This window comes from Haliotis cracherodii, unplaced genomic scaffold (genome assembly GCF_022045235.1).
Source record: "Haliotis cracherodii isolate W230 unplaced genomic scaffold, xgHalCrac1.p SCAF_9, whole genome shotgun sequence".
Lineage (NCBI taxonomy): Eukaryota > Metazoa > Mollusca > Gastropoda > Lepetellida > Haliotidae > Haliotis > Haliotis cracherodii.
This window is the reverse complement of record NW_027266343.1, coordinates 18,725,005-18,739,117: the sequence shown is the minus strand read 5'-3', so window position 1 is coordinate 18,739,117 and position 14,113 is coordinate 18,725,005. Positions and strand designations below refer to the sequence as shown.

At 41.8% G+C, this 14,113-nt stretch overlaps 1 protein-coding gene across 1 annotated transcript; it reads right to left on the bottom strand.

The window, feature by feature from the left end:
• Positions 1-9,845: 9,845 nt before the first annotated feature.
• LOC139452246 (uncharacterized) lies at positions 9,846-13,821 on the bottom strand. Its single transcript, XM_071233645.1, has 5 exons — positions 13,347-13,821; positions 12,400-12,785; positions 11,127-11,202; positions 10,448-10,548; positions 9,846-9,890 (listed from the first exon to the last, which is right to left on the bottom strand). Exons 1-5 carry the CDS (start codon positions 13,819-13,821, stop codon positions 9,846-9,848), a joined length of 1,083 nt encoding a protein of 360 aa, XP_071089746.1.
• Positions 13,822-14,113: the final 292 nt, after the last annotated feature.

The following is a 14,113-nucleotide window of genomic DNA, read 5'->3' as shown; positions in this document are numbered from 1 at the left end:
CACTCACTCCTACCGACGGTTCATCCTGTATAATGTTTACAGGGGGGCACGGGTGGCCCAGTCGTCTAAGGCGCCGCGATTCGCTGTGTAGAGTTGCGTCCCTTGGGCACGCCAGAAACCTATGATTGTGGGTTTGAATCCCGGTTCGCTCCGATTATGTTTCTAGTTTTGTCAGCACCATACCCGTGCTCGTGGGTAAACGTCTGAGACCTTACATCACTTCGGGCTTTCCTCCCACATTAAGCTGACACGCCGTGATATAACTTATGTACTGTTAAAAGCGGCGCTACACCCAACTCCCTCACTCACTCAAACACTAATGTTTACTGTAATGTAGTGTCTTCCCGCATTAGGATAATATCAAACTTAGACCACTTTCCGACTTTAATTCTTATATTCTTTGTGACGATAATTATAAACCGTTTTTCCCGTCCTTAAGTAAAGTGAGACCCTGTTAAACCGGACGGTAAGCTCCAAGTAAATTCATACGGATTAATGAATTTAGTTCCTTTAACGAATAGAGACGTTCTCAACAGTAATTACCAGAAGGGATGTTTCCGGATTAATCGGGTCCGTTGTAACGACGTCTCACTGCATTCCACAGTACAATGAAACCCATAACCTTCTATGTTTGTTTGATTGCAACAAAAAACATGTCAAGTCCATATTTCTCGACGTATTATCCTCGGGGCATATGAGTGGGTGTCAAATCTAAAACACACGTATGATTACAACATGTCATGAGTTCTTTCGTTTTAAAAGCTGTTTATGTGGGGGAAAATCAGCACACGCCACTGTATGACAATATAGAAGGAAATAATGCCCGCCGGTAAAGTAGACCTCGAATACGTTACAAATGTCAAATAAAATTGAATCTCTGAAAGAAAATATTTTAAGGTTTTTTTTGTTAAATTGTATTTTAATGTTTAATAGAAAGGAGCCCAGATAAGTTAGCTCTTCCTGAAACTGTTGACATTTTGACTTGCGAATTTTCTGACATTTTGGTTTTATGGTATGTATGAGAGACACCAATCAAATGCAGGGAAGTATTTTCATGACATTTGTATTGATATTTCCTCGATGTCAATGTCAATTTAAGACAATTTGAATATAGAGAAAAGCTTTGGAAAATAATTTTGCTCGAAAGAAATAACATAAATGTCGTCGTCATTGTGCTATGTGAATATGAAAGCTCCCGGGCTTCAGATACTGGTGACAGATTGTTGGCTCCATCATAGTCGCTAGGTCTGACCCTGAACACAGGGCTCGCTGTTGTATTGACACGGATAGAGTGGGATTTGTTTACTTTGATTTCAGCTCTTGATAAAGATTATTCATGGACTGTTCTCATACGATGTGTGTCCTAATATTGACTTACAGTCGTGCTGAAAGAAAAAAATATTGATTGGCATGTTTGGAGTCAACCGTAAACGTCCTCGGAAAGAAAGGGGAATATTTTACGGGCGGTTCTGTCGTTTTTAATACCGCTACACGCTTCATGGTTAAAGGTAGGGTGTGGCAGCACAGTGGTTAACGTGTCCGCTCATCACACTGACAACCAGGTTCGATTTCACTCATGGTACAAAATGTGAAACTTATTGCTATTACTTGTCCCCGGCGTGAAATTGTTCGAATGTTGCTTAAAATCGACGTGAAACCGACTCACTTTCTAAATGGGGGCACGGGAGACCATGTCGTCTGAGTGCCGTAATCCGTTGTGCAGAGACGCTTCTCTTTATCGTGCCAGATACCTAGAAACGTGGGTTCGAATCCCACATTTGGCGTAAATGATGTTTCTGGGTTCGTCACGACCACATCCGGGGTCGTGGGTTTCGTCAAATTGGCAAACGACTTAGACCTGCATCACTTCGGGCTTTTCTCTCACATCAAGCTGACACGCCGTGATATAACGCGAATGCTGCTAAAAGAGGCGTAAACCAGACTCATTCACTTACTGACTGTGTTATCCTAACCGCATCGTTCAGAAAGGATACCTGTTACAGTTTAAAGTGTAGCTAGATTTTTGTAATATGCTCCTCTACTTATAACAGAAGCACTATTAATGTACTCAATACACAATCTTGGTTAGTTGTTAAATGCCGCATTCAGCAATATTCCAGCTATATGACAGCGGTCTGTAAATAATCGAGTCTGGACAAGACACTCCAGTGATTGATATCATGAGCATCGATCCACGGAATTGGGATACGATGACATGCATCAACCAAGTCAGCGAGCCTGACCACCCGATCCCGTAAGTCGCCTTTTACGACAAGCATAGTCACCTTTTACGGCAAGCATGGGTTGCTGAAAACCTATTCTACCCCGGATCTTCATTGGTGCAATACACAATCTACTACAGGTCAACGCATATAGCAAAAGGTGATGTCTCTTTTGGTTTTGTTTGTTGTTTTACATCGTAACTGACACTATCCTACCTACAAATGTATATCACGGTAGCCTATATACAATCAACAGAAACCAGTGGTTGAAATAATGAGCAACTTCAGGGAACAAAGGCATGTAAAATAAATTCAACAAAGTCACCCAGTCCTTTTCAGTCGCCTCTTACAAGCATACTAGGTTTCTGGAGACATATCCCAGTGCGCAATCCCCGGGGATACAGGCAAAGAAAAGCTACAGGTGACTCCACAGCCTCCTCGACAGACAAAGAAAGGCAATGCTTTCTAGGTTCAATCAGCCATAAGCAACCCATTCCTGTCGTAAGAGGCAATTAACGGAATCGGGTGGTCGGGCTCGCTGACTTGGTTGATGCCATCGTATCCCAATTGCAGGATGCTCCGGATGTCAATCACTGGATTGTCTGGTCCGGAATCGATTATTTACAGACCGCCGTCATTTAGCTGGAATATTGTTGAGTGCGGCGTTAAACAACAAACAATCCATAGAGGCCATGGGAGGATACAGAGGGGGGTGCACACTCCAACCCCCCCTCCCCACCACCACCCCCTTTTTATTTCGAAAAAAACTCTTTATTTCTGTATAAATTACCACCAAAGACAATAAATATATCTTAATTGTGCACCCCCCCCCCCTCCCTCCCTCCCCCCCCCCCCCCCCCCCCCCCCACCATCCCCCTTTAAAAAAAAGCTGTATCCGCCCATGGAGTGAATGTGTTTGATTTAACACCGCTTCTTCAAATAATTCAGCCACATCTAGACAGGGGAAACGAAGACTGTGCTTCACACAATATGTTGTTGACAATGTTATACATCACACAAACATCAATCAGCCATCATATATTGCACGCTGAACATATTAACGAACAAAATATGTCACTGGTTATTGCAGATTTAATTTCGTCAGTAGTCAAGTATATATATTCCCTTCCTTTCTACCCGGTGCCCTCTTTCAAACAACTTGGGCTCAATATATTTTGAAGATCTTAATTCACTCCAACATAATACCTGAGTGTCTCATGTTGCGTTTTATGCAAACAACAAAACCATAATCAGGCATCAGATCCTAATGTTTGGCGGTTCTTATGATAAACTTGCATTTGGAGTCCAAAAGACATTTGTAAAAACAAATACAAACAAAAGCCTTTAGGAAAAAGCAATGAGGGTAGAGCAGTACATTCAATCGGTAAAGGGAGCGGCATTCAAAACAAATAATTTAAATCTCAGTGATGCTGCATTTGCAATTACGCATTTTCGTGACGATTCTGGTTCGCTGGTCCCAGCGTGTCCAATGTAATAATGTTTCTGCCGATAATTTTGGGATATATGCAGACTAGTAGTTATGGGATGTTATCAGATATTATTTTAAACTTCAGAACACAAAGTTCATCGTTCTGATTCTAATTGATTATTCTGTCAAATATATTTCTTCAGGTTCTTTAGGTGCTTGAACATTGCATGTTGTCGCCTCTTTGGTGTCCATTATTCGTTCACCTTGTCAGTGATTGGTTTAGATGAACACAGCTGTTGTTAGACATCTGAAAGGAAACGTACCAGTAGGAAGGAGTTCACCAATATGTCATAATACATATAGCATGAAACCCAAGCAAAACAGTTCAGTCATATCACGACGTGTCAACTTTATGTGGGGAAAACGTCAAAGTGATGGAAGCCTGAGATTAAATTCACACCACGACCGTTGTATTATGCGTCATTTAATATGATTTTGTTTAAGAAAAGACAGGAGTGGGTTGGCCTTACACCATCTTCCCGAGGCAAGAGAGTTAACTGACTTTAAAAGTCCAGTTTCCACCCTTGCCGAACTAGGCTTGAATTACTGGGCTCGATCGTAGCGCCACCAGTGGCTATTACCGGTTATGTCCCTTCTAAGCCTCTCCTATGGACCAATCCGATTCCATCACTTGCATTTGTTTCAAACAAAATTGCGGCGCCCAGTAAAGAAGATCTGATCGATCATCAAGATCTATGTTGTGATGAAACGGGTCTTACATCGCGAAGTACATCAAATCACGCGAGCATCTTGATTAAAAACACGAAAAGGTTTTGAAAATATCTGTTGACAACGAGTTGGCGGTGCACATGCTTTGCAAATCCTGCAATCGACCGAAATCTGCACGCCAGTTTACGAACCGGATTTCGATTTCGTTGCGCGATATTGATTGGACTAGGCATAGACTCGTAAGTCCAGCCAAAATGTAACGCCATAATACCAGCCTAGTTCGGCAAGGGTGGAAACTGGACTTTCATAGTCAGTTAACTCACTTGCCTAGGGAAGATGGCCCGTAGGTATGTAGGTCTGTTCAGTTTACAGTGCAGACCCCTTGTAATAACAGGCATTTATTTCTGGCACAACCAATTACATGAGAGTTTGTTAAACGTTTTCTGCACTTCATTACGATGTCTGTAATAATGACGACGAGTTGGTATAAACAAATAAACCACTTTCATGTCATTTAAGACGAAATGTTGCTTTCGGATTTATATCTATTTTGAATTTCATCGGTACGATTTTGCGACAAACGGACTGAAGTTGGACTTAGTATGCCAAAAGAGTACCTTTTAAAGCATTGTTGTCATTGAAATAGACCTACCTCTAATTTATCCCCTGAACATCCGACAAAGTACCAACAATTATGATCGGTTTTGGTGCACGGGTGGCCCAGTCATCAAAGAAATTTCACTTAGCTGTGCCAGAAAGAAATGTTCGTGGGACCAAATCTCAGATTCGTCCTGATTAAATATGTTTTCGGCTTTTAGAACCACACCCTTGCTCGTGGGTTTCACCGAAGCGGTATACGTCTCAGACCTGCATCATCTCGGGCTTTCGTCATCAATACCGACAGTCGTCATACATGTAATACTATTCAAAACACCCGTGAAGATCTCAGGTAGAATAGGTCTTTAGCAACCCATGCTTGCCGTAACAGGCGACTATATAATTCTTGTCGTAAGAGGCGACTAACGGGATCGGGTGGTCAGGCTCGGTGACTTGGTTGATGATGCATGTCATGGTATCCCAGGGGCGGTCGGGTAGTCTAGTGGTTAAAGCGTTGGCTCGTCACGCCGAAGACCCGGGTTCGATTCCCGACATGGGTACAATGTGTGAAGCCCATTTCTGGTGTCCCCCGCCGTGATATTGCTGGAATATTGCTAAAAGCGGCGTAAAACCATACTCACTCACTCACTCATGGTATCCCAATTGCGTGGATCGATGCTGATGATGTCAAGTACTGGATTGTCAGGTCCAGACTGGATTATTTACAGGCCGCCGTCATGTTGCTGGAATATTGCTGGCATTAAACAACAAACAAACAAATACTGTTAAAAAAACTCATTCACTCGCTATTACCTGTTTGACATGATATCTCGTACACGTTGTACCCCCGCTCATAAACTGCAGCATTGGAATATACTTGGGCAGATGCAAAGGAAAGCAGAAGGGAACCTGCCATACAAATACACTCCCCTGTGACACTCTGGTATCCAAAATACTGACGCTCGTTCAGAGTGCAGGGAGCGACGCTCAGGGATTCCATACGCGGGCACGCACCAGCCGGGGGAGCGCATGCTATGGCACATTCAATTCGGCTGACTGTGGACTGTGGCGTTAACGTGACTCCCTTCTTATGTTTTGGTCTCATATTTTCAAAGCCAGGTATCTGCGTCATCTTACACGTGCGACACGTTTCAATACTGCTGATACAGCCTACAAATAGAACGAAGATGAACCTTCCGACCATGTCTACCTCTGTGTTGGTGACTACGGGTCTGTTGTTTAGTTGTCGGCATCACCACTGTTTCCAGTATCTCCTATAAATACTGAGTACATTGTATGGTTGTTGCGCCTGTCTGATTTATTGTTATCGGACATGTAAATTGAAAATGTGTTAGCGGGTGATTCATAGACACACTTTTCATCTGTCAACAGCGAGTTCAATAAATCTTGAGTTAAGTGGCAAAAGGCGTTACGCTGACCCTGGGTTACGCGAGGTCGATGACAACGTGGGGATCACGGGTGACCCAGTCGTCCAAGAAGCTGCAGTGTGCTGTGATGTCTCCCTTAGGCACGCCAGAAACCTGCGATTGTGGGTTCGAATCCCGGTTCGCCCCGAATATGTTTCTAGGCGTGTCAGCGCCATACTGACGCCAGTGGGTTTCACTGCATCACTTTCAGGCTTTCATCCGACAGTATGCCGACACACCGTGATATTTCTGGAATATTGTTAAAAGCGGCGTTAAACCAGACTCACTCACTCATTCGATGTCTAATATCAGTAAGGATTGACGTTGAATTGAATGGGGTATATTCTAAGTTGTATGTTTCAACATGGGTATACTGTTTGACCTATATAATTACTTTTCGGTTTGGCCCAAAAAATTATTTTGCACTTTTGACATGTCCCACTTTACTCACTCGCCCGGGGGCGATTGCCCAAATATGTGAAGCCCATTTCTTGTGTCCTTCACACTGACATTGCTGAATTGTGGTAAAAGCCTCGAAAAACTTAATTCGCTCGCTCAGGCCTTTTCGGGTGTTAAGTATCTTAAGTTCTATATTTTAAACTTTACATAGGGCACGAGTGACCTCGTGTTCGGCAGTTCACTAAGTTATGTCAGAATCTCTGAGATTCATCCTGAATATGATCCTTGGTTTGTCAGCATCATATCCGTTCACCCTGGATTTTTACCAAAATGGCAAATGTCTGCTACTTGCATCCCTTTTTCCTTTCTCTCAAATAAACGTGACACACCGTAAAAATTAATGTTCAAAGCGGCGTTGAAACCGACTCACTCACTTTATCAGAACGGATACACCTTCTATGTAGACTGGCCTGCAACATATGTGCACAAGTATGAGATAGCTAAATCGCAAAGAACAATGAAGAACGAAGCGTTGTTTATTTCAAGATAAACCATTGTTTTATCATGACGTCATTTCTGGAGATACGAACATGCGCTCGCAACTTGATAATGTCGTAAATTGGACGACGTTATGTTTGAGAGGGAACTCCAAGCCTCTAGTGAGTTGTTCCGCATAGATGTAGCTGGACAGTGCAGATGAACGCAATGGCCGAACGACAGTACCCTAAAGTGGAAGAAATTTGACAATTAGTAAAGGGAGAAAAGGTGCAGATAGTCGATCTGAAAATTGTGAGACTACCAAAAATGTACATCAATGGAGTTGTCCGACATTGCCGAGGTCGGATTTGTATTCAGGGAGTCATCATTATTTAGATATGGATAAAGGGTTGTAAAGCTTGTACAATTTATTGACATCCTAAAAAAGCTGAACAAAATGTTGATATCTCAGATAAGAAATAAACAACTCGTGGTCGTTGTTTATCGCACAATAAAACACTGCAGGGAGAATAAACAAATCGGGTCTGCGCCCATCATGGTTTATTCTCCCTGCAGTGTTTTATTGTATGATAAACAATTCCCACTCGTCGTTTATTTCTTAAATAGAACTGGTGAATTTTACTGTCAATTTATCTGTGCAGGTACACGTGTTTCGAAAACACTCTCAGGTTAAAATGACCCGATGCGAATTCCGAATAGGTTCCCAGCAACATCAATTGGAAGGCGACTTAATGGCGCGAATGGTCCGACATCGATTTTACTCTTATGAGAATAAAACGAAACAAGAAATACGAGTCTCCGGTTTCCGTGTAAGAATAACTATTGCTTGTGGTTCCTGTAGCGCTCAATAAGTCACCAGCAACCTATGCTGACCATAGGAGGCGACAGACAGGTGGTAAGACTTGGTGACTTGGTGGTGTGCGGGTCATCGTGTATCGCGACGCGGGGCGTTGCTCACAATATCAAATCACTGGATTGTCTGGTCCAGACTCGATTATGTACAGGCCGTCGCAATATGACTACACAGCAATCCGCCAAAACATGGTGCCAGTCCACCCGATCCCCATTGTACTCTGACAAACATGGCGTACTGGGAACAAGGCAAAGGCGGTAGGTTAGTTTAATCTATCAGCCGAGTGGAGTTCACCTCGCATCCAAACGTGGTGAAGATGACTTAAGTCATCCTTTGTCATCAACATGTATGGGTATTTAAAAAAAACCTGTTTACTTCTAATAATGACCCGGGTTCGATTCCCCACATGGGTACAATGTGCAAAGCCCATTTCTGGTTTCCCCCGCCGTGACATTGCTGGAATATTGCTAAAAGCGGCGTCAAATCATACTCACTCACTCTAATAAAGAATCATGTTAGAGATATCGATGTTTTAAAAAAACATCTATCACTATAAATCTATCAAGGTCCATCAGGTCAAAATTGTTGGACAAAATGGCGGATTCGGTATCACTTTGGGCTTTCTGATTGGTTAATCATATTGCTTGATTGACATGTGACGAGATAATTGTGAGGACTGATACAGTCATGCGTGTATGCCCAAGATTGGCTGGACACAGTAATATTGACGTCATTAAATCCTGCTTGTTACAGCAGTGACTCGTGTAACCTTTAAACAAGTACTTGAATATATGTACGAGTGATGAATGTGACGTTAATGATTACAGTTGGTGTATATACTGTAAACTATTTACTTTTGGTCATTGTGTACACGAAACACGACCTCCCACGAGGTTACTGTTGTTGCACGAATGTGTTCATGTCACGGCAGAATCTATTTGGAGAGACATGGTCATGTTGGGAAGTTGTTAGGCACCACAACCGCTAATAGAGCGACATTGCTGATAATGTTGTGAGTGTACATGTTTTGGAGAATAACCAACACTGCGGGGAATTACGGAATATATGTCCCGCTGACATAAACGTACAAGGTTATTTTCAAGAGGGATTCATCCCTAAATCCAAGTGTCGAGTGTTTTTTTCATATTACATCCTGTGTGTTCATAGATGCTCCGCACCTTCGTGGTTTAAAGACACGCGTTTAGCACAAGGTGAAGATTCTAAGTTATGTAAGGCCACATAGATAAAGATCGTGTTTCTCGTCTCTTAAAAGAGACACGTAGTTGCTAAGTTGCAATTGTTGAGTGCGGAATTAACTAAAACATCCAAAATAATAATTTCACATAATGTTCCAGTTAGCCAACTCAGTATGACAATGTGCTGCTCTCTTTCTGATACATTACTGAAAGGTTCAAGAGCCATGGGGTAGATATTGGTTAAAGTATTAGCTCGTCATGCCGAATACCCCGGTTCGAATCCCAACATGGATACAATGTCTAAAGCCCATTCTTGGTTTCATCGTCACGTGGCTTGAATATGGCATAAACTCAATCCAATGAAATAAAACAAGAAATACACATCCAGATTTTTTATTTCTTTACAATATGTCGGCGCGCGAATATAATTTATTTTTATATGAAAAATATCTCTTCATTTCTTGTATCATGTTTACATCAACACGTTGACGGTTGTCAGTATCCTTTCGTTATCTTCCTCGGACACTTGTCGAAGACCAGCTGAAGAATAAATGTATGTACATGTACATTTAGGAGTGAATGATGAAACAATACAACACCATAATGTCATTACTTTGCCTACGTCAGGTGATGTTAGAAGATGCGGGTGTTCTTTTTATAACTTGAGGTTAAACGTTAAATAAAAGTCTAACAAGTAAAAACGTTAAATAAATGTATATACACACTAAACTTCTTATTAAAACGAATCATAATCAACATTATATTAAAATATTAATAACTGCATGTTAAAGATTTAACATTCATCACATAAGTATAACTTCGTTGTTCATCACAGTTCTGTTAAGATAAACACCAAAACACTCTTCTGGTTTGACGAGTGTGAAATGAAATTTAACTGGAAGCACTCGTACAATCTCCAACAGCAGTCGTTGTGGATTCTGTGTCGCCTTGTTACAGCTGAAACATTGCTGGTAGTGGCGTAAAACAACACTCACTCACTAACCCCTCAAAGCTGAGGGTTACTGAGAAGCATGCAAGTTCCATGGTAACATATGGTTTTAGGTAAATAGTTTTCATTATTTTGTGTCAGTTATTACCGAATCAATTTCCCCATAGTAATCATCCAGGTAGCCAAGTGCACTTGCTCCGGCCCCAATGTAGAGGGGTTCATTGCTCACTGCAGGTATCCGCCCATAGGCTGTGGAATAGCAATCAATGTGTTTAAAGTCATGTTGGGGCGGTTGGGTAGCCTGGTGGTTAAAGTGTTTGCTCGTCACGCCAAAGACCCGGGTTCGATTCCGCACAAGGGTACAATGAGTGAAGCCCATTTTCTGGTGTCCCCCGCCGTGATATTGCTGGAATATTGCTAACAGTGGCGTAGAACAATACTCACTCACTCACTCAAAGTCATGTTTCATTTGATGAACAACAAACAGTATATCAAACTCACGATAATACAACAAAATATAAAAAAAATAATGCATACTGATAATAATGTCAAAATATACATTTCAGCACAATATTTTTTGTAAACAAAATATATATCCTTTCCAGGACGCATGTTAAAAAATAATATATTCCAGCATGATATTATTTTTCTATTCACCAGAAAAATAATTTCTAGGGATTTAATTAAAACTTCATTGCTATTTGACACTTCTTGATTTACAATAAAATTGCATAATTCATGAGGGTTGTGAATTTAAATGTGATAGTCTCCGTCCAGCCCAAACCCTCTTCAAAAGCCTTCCACCTTACAGCCCGAGGCTCTCTCACCGTACACCGCCCTATCCCCGACTGTCAGCTTCACCGTGACATCGTCTTGCTCCACCGAGACGTACGTAAACGATCCCTGTAATATATGTACATAAAATATCACAGCTGTCGCCCATCGTTTAATGCTTTGAACAACTACTACACTGTCGATTTACAAGAATCGCGGGGTAACGTAAATGCACATTTGTTGGTGAAAACGTGTTAACATGGGGTAAGACTTGCGTTATTGGGCTGGGCTAATGTTGCTGTAGAAATGTAACCGACAATCAAATGCATTGTAACATCCAGACATCGCCGAGATCGATTGATAGTCCCTTTCGGAATAATGACGCAACCATTACAGCTCCACTTTTATTGATTGCTGGCTCTCGGTGAATATTGATATGGCTCGAAAAGAGTTGCAGTTAGGTGCATAGGTTGCGCTGTAATTTTTTGCTCCAACTAAGGCCATGGATTATGTAAGACACCTTACCTTGACTCTTACCAGGAGCTTATGTTCAAATGACCTGGGCCCTGTTTCACGAGGCGACTTAGCTGTATGACGAGCGTAACTTTCAATCTTTAATGCTGTTTCTCGACACGTTTTTTTCTCACTCCTTTCAGTGCAATCAAGCAACTACTGAGGTCAGAGGTCATGACTTCCAACCCTCGCTCATCCCCTCGAACTCAATGTTATGAATAAGCCCGCAGTGTTTACCGTTTTAGCGCGTGTAGACGTAATTATACACGTGAATTTGTGGAAGGATCTCAGATCACCGGACTTTCTCTTTATGAATGGGAACAAAAAACTATTTCAAGCGATACATTCTTCAGCAATCATGCACCGCAAATAATTAAGGTAAGGAAAGATAACTCTTTGGTAAAGATCCGGACAAACCGAACTGTTGTTAATACCGGACAGAACCAACTATTGACCGTACTGAAATCCTTTACACTTTTGGTTGGTTGGTTGGTTGTTTAACGCCGCACTCGGCAATATTCCAGCTATACAGCGCTCTGTAAGTAATCGAGTCTGGACCAGACAATCCAGTGATTGATATAATGAGCATAGATCCTTGCAATTTGGATCGATGACATGTATCAACCAAGTAAGCGAGTCTGATTACCCGATCCCGTTAGTCGCCTTTTACGACAAGCATGGTATGCTGAAGACCTATTCTTCCCCGGAATCTTCACGGGTCTTTACACTTTTGAAATGACCCACACGATGATTAGTATAAAATATCTTTCACTGTCAAAATGGTATTGTGATTCTTCCACTTCATGAACTTACCTGATTGATCGGGAGGGATAAAACCACAGGTTTCCTAGTCTGTTTATATCTATATTTCTTCCCGTATCGTGGTATTATAACCAGTTGTATTTTGTTGCCAATCAAAGCCAGACTGAAGGTACTTGATGTCCGCGAGAAGCTGTTGCTGAGGATAACTTGGTTTGATGACTCTGAAGACTTTGCTTTCACCAGTAGAGTGAGGCGGTATGCAGGTCGGAGGTCATTTCCGGTGAAGAATGGAATGAAAAGAAATCCCCCCTGAAAGGCGGCAGCTCCGTCATGAGTAAACACATTTCCTTCACTCCCCATCCATATCCTGTTGTAACGCTCAGTAAACGGACTGTTTCCTTCGAAGTCAAAAGAGAATTCCGGTTGACACTTCTTTGCTGAAAAGAAGAAGTTTAATTGAGAGTCATGTCAACATCTAAAGTTGACGAAACATGGACAAATTTATAAAAATATAATTTTATTACCCAACATTGTATTTTACACGTTTGCTTTATCTAACTGACCAAGGGAACTGATAGATGGGTGTTCCAGCTATCTAAGTCCTCGTACTTTGCATGTCTCAGTTGCCAAAATAGTTGATCGTGGGTTCCAATGCTACATGTTAGCAACGCGTATTAGCTTAGGTGTGTCAGCACAATGCCAGTGAGTTTTTCCATACACATATATTGTTACATTGGACGATGTCACTGATTTTGTATTGTTTTCTACAGAACGTTTGTGTTAATGATAAATAATAAAGTCTGTGTTTTTATTGTTGACCTGTTTATTCATAAGAATTGATTTTAATATCTTTTTTCCATGTGGCGTTATGAACGCAAAAGAAGGTCCATACTGAGGTATGAATGACGTTAGTCCGAGGTGTGCGTGAAATTCGTATTTGGTAAGGAATTTTGTCTATTTACAAATTTTGATGACTACTGAAAGATATATATACTTACCTACATGCTCCTTGACTAATACACGGGGAGACGCCAGGTGTGGGTAAGGGCTTGACTGCGTCTGGCTGTTGTCATAGTAACCCAGCTTAATGGGAGAAGTATCATAACTCTGACTGTCACCGCCGTAAGGATTGCCGTTGTCATGGTAATCCTTGCCACCACCAAACCCTCCACTTTTACTGTCTGTGTTTTGGTTGGCAAGGTTGTTTTCGTCGTCGTTAAAGCCGTTGTCAAGGTCAATGTCGTTGAAGAAATCGTCGCTAGGAAACAGATTCAAGGGCCATTCTGAATCACCACGACTGGGAAATATGGAGTTATCGTCGGTGGTGTCATCGCCTTTCGGTGAAGGGGCCTGTGGGTCGCCGAAAATAAAATCCAGATTGTAAGAGTCCTCGTCGTTGTCATTGAACGGGAGGGCAGATACACAGAAGGAAAGATAGAGTGTGAATATAGCGGTGATGCATGTGCCTGCCATTGTGATCACCAGCTAGTCCTGGAAGGAGATAATGCAACTCAGTCACTGGTTGATACATTACGTATCTGCTCGTTGTTTGTTGTTTTACGCCGCAGTCAGAAATAATTCAACTACATCAAGGCGGCTTGGACATGGTTGAGTCATGGCCAGGAAAATCAGACAAATTTGATATACATGGTATCTTAAAGTCACTGTATTAATTTCCAGCTACAGATATGACAACCATTTGGTGACATCCAAAGTTAGTGATCCATAATCAACAAAACCATGGGCGACCTCGGCTCGGGAATAA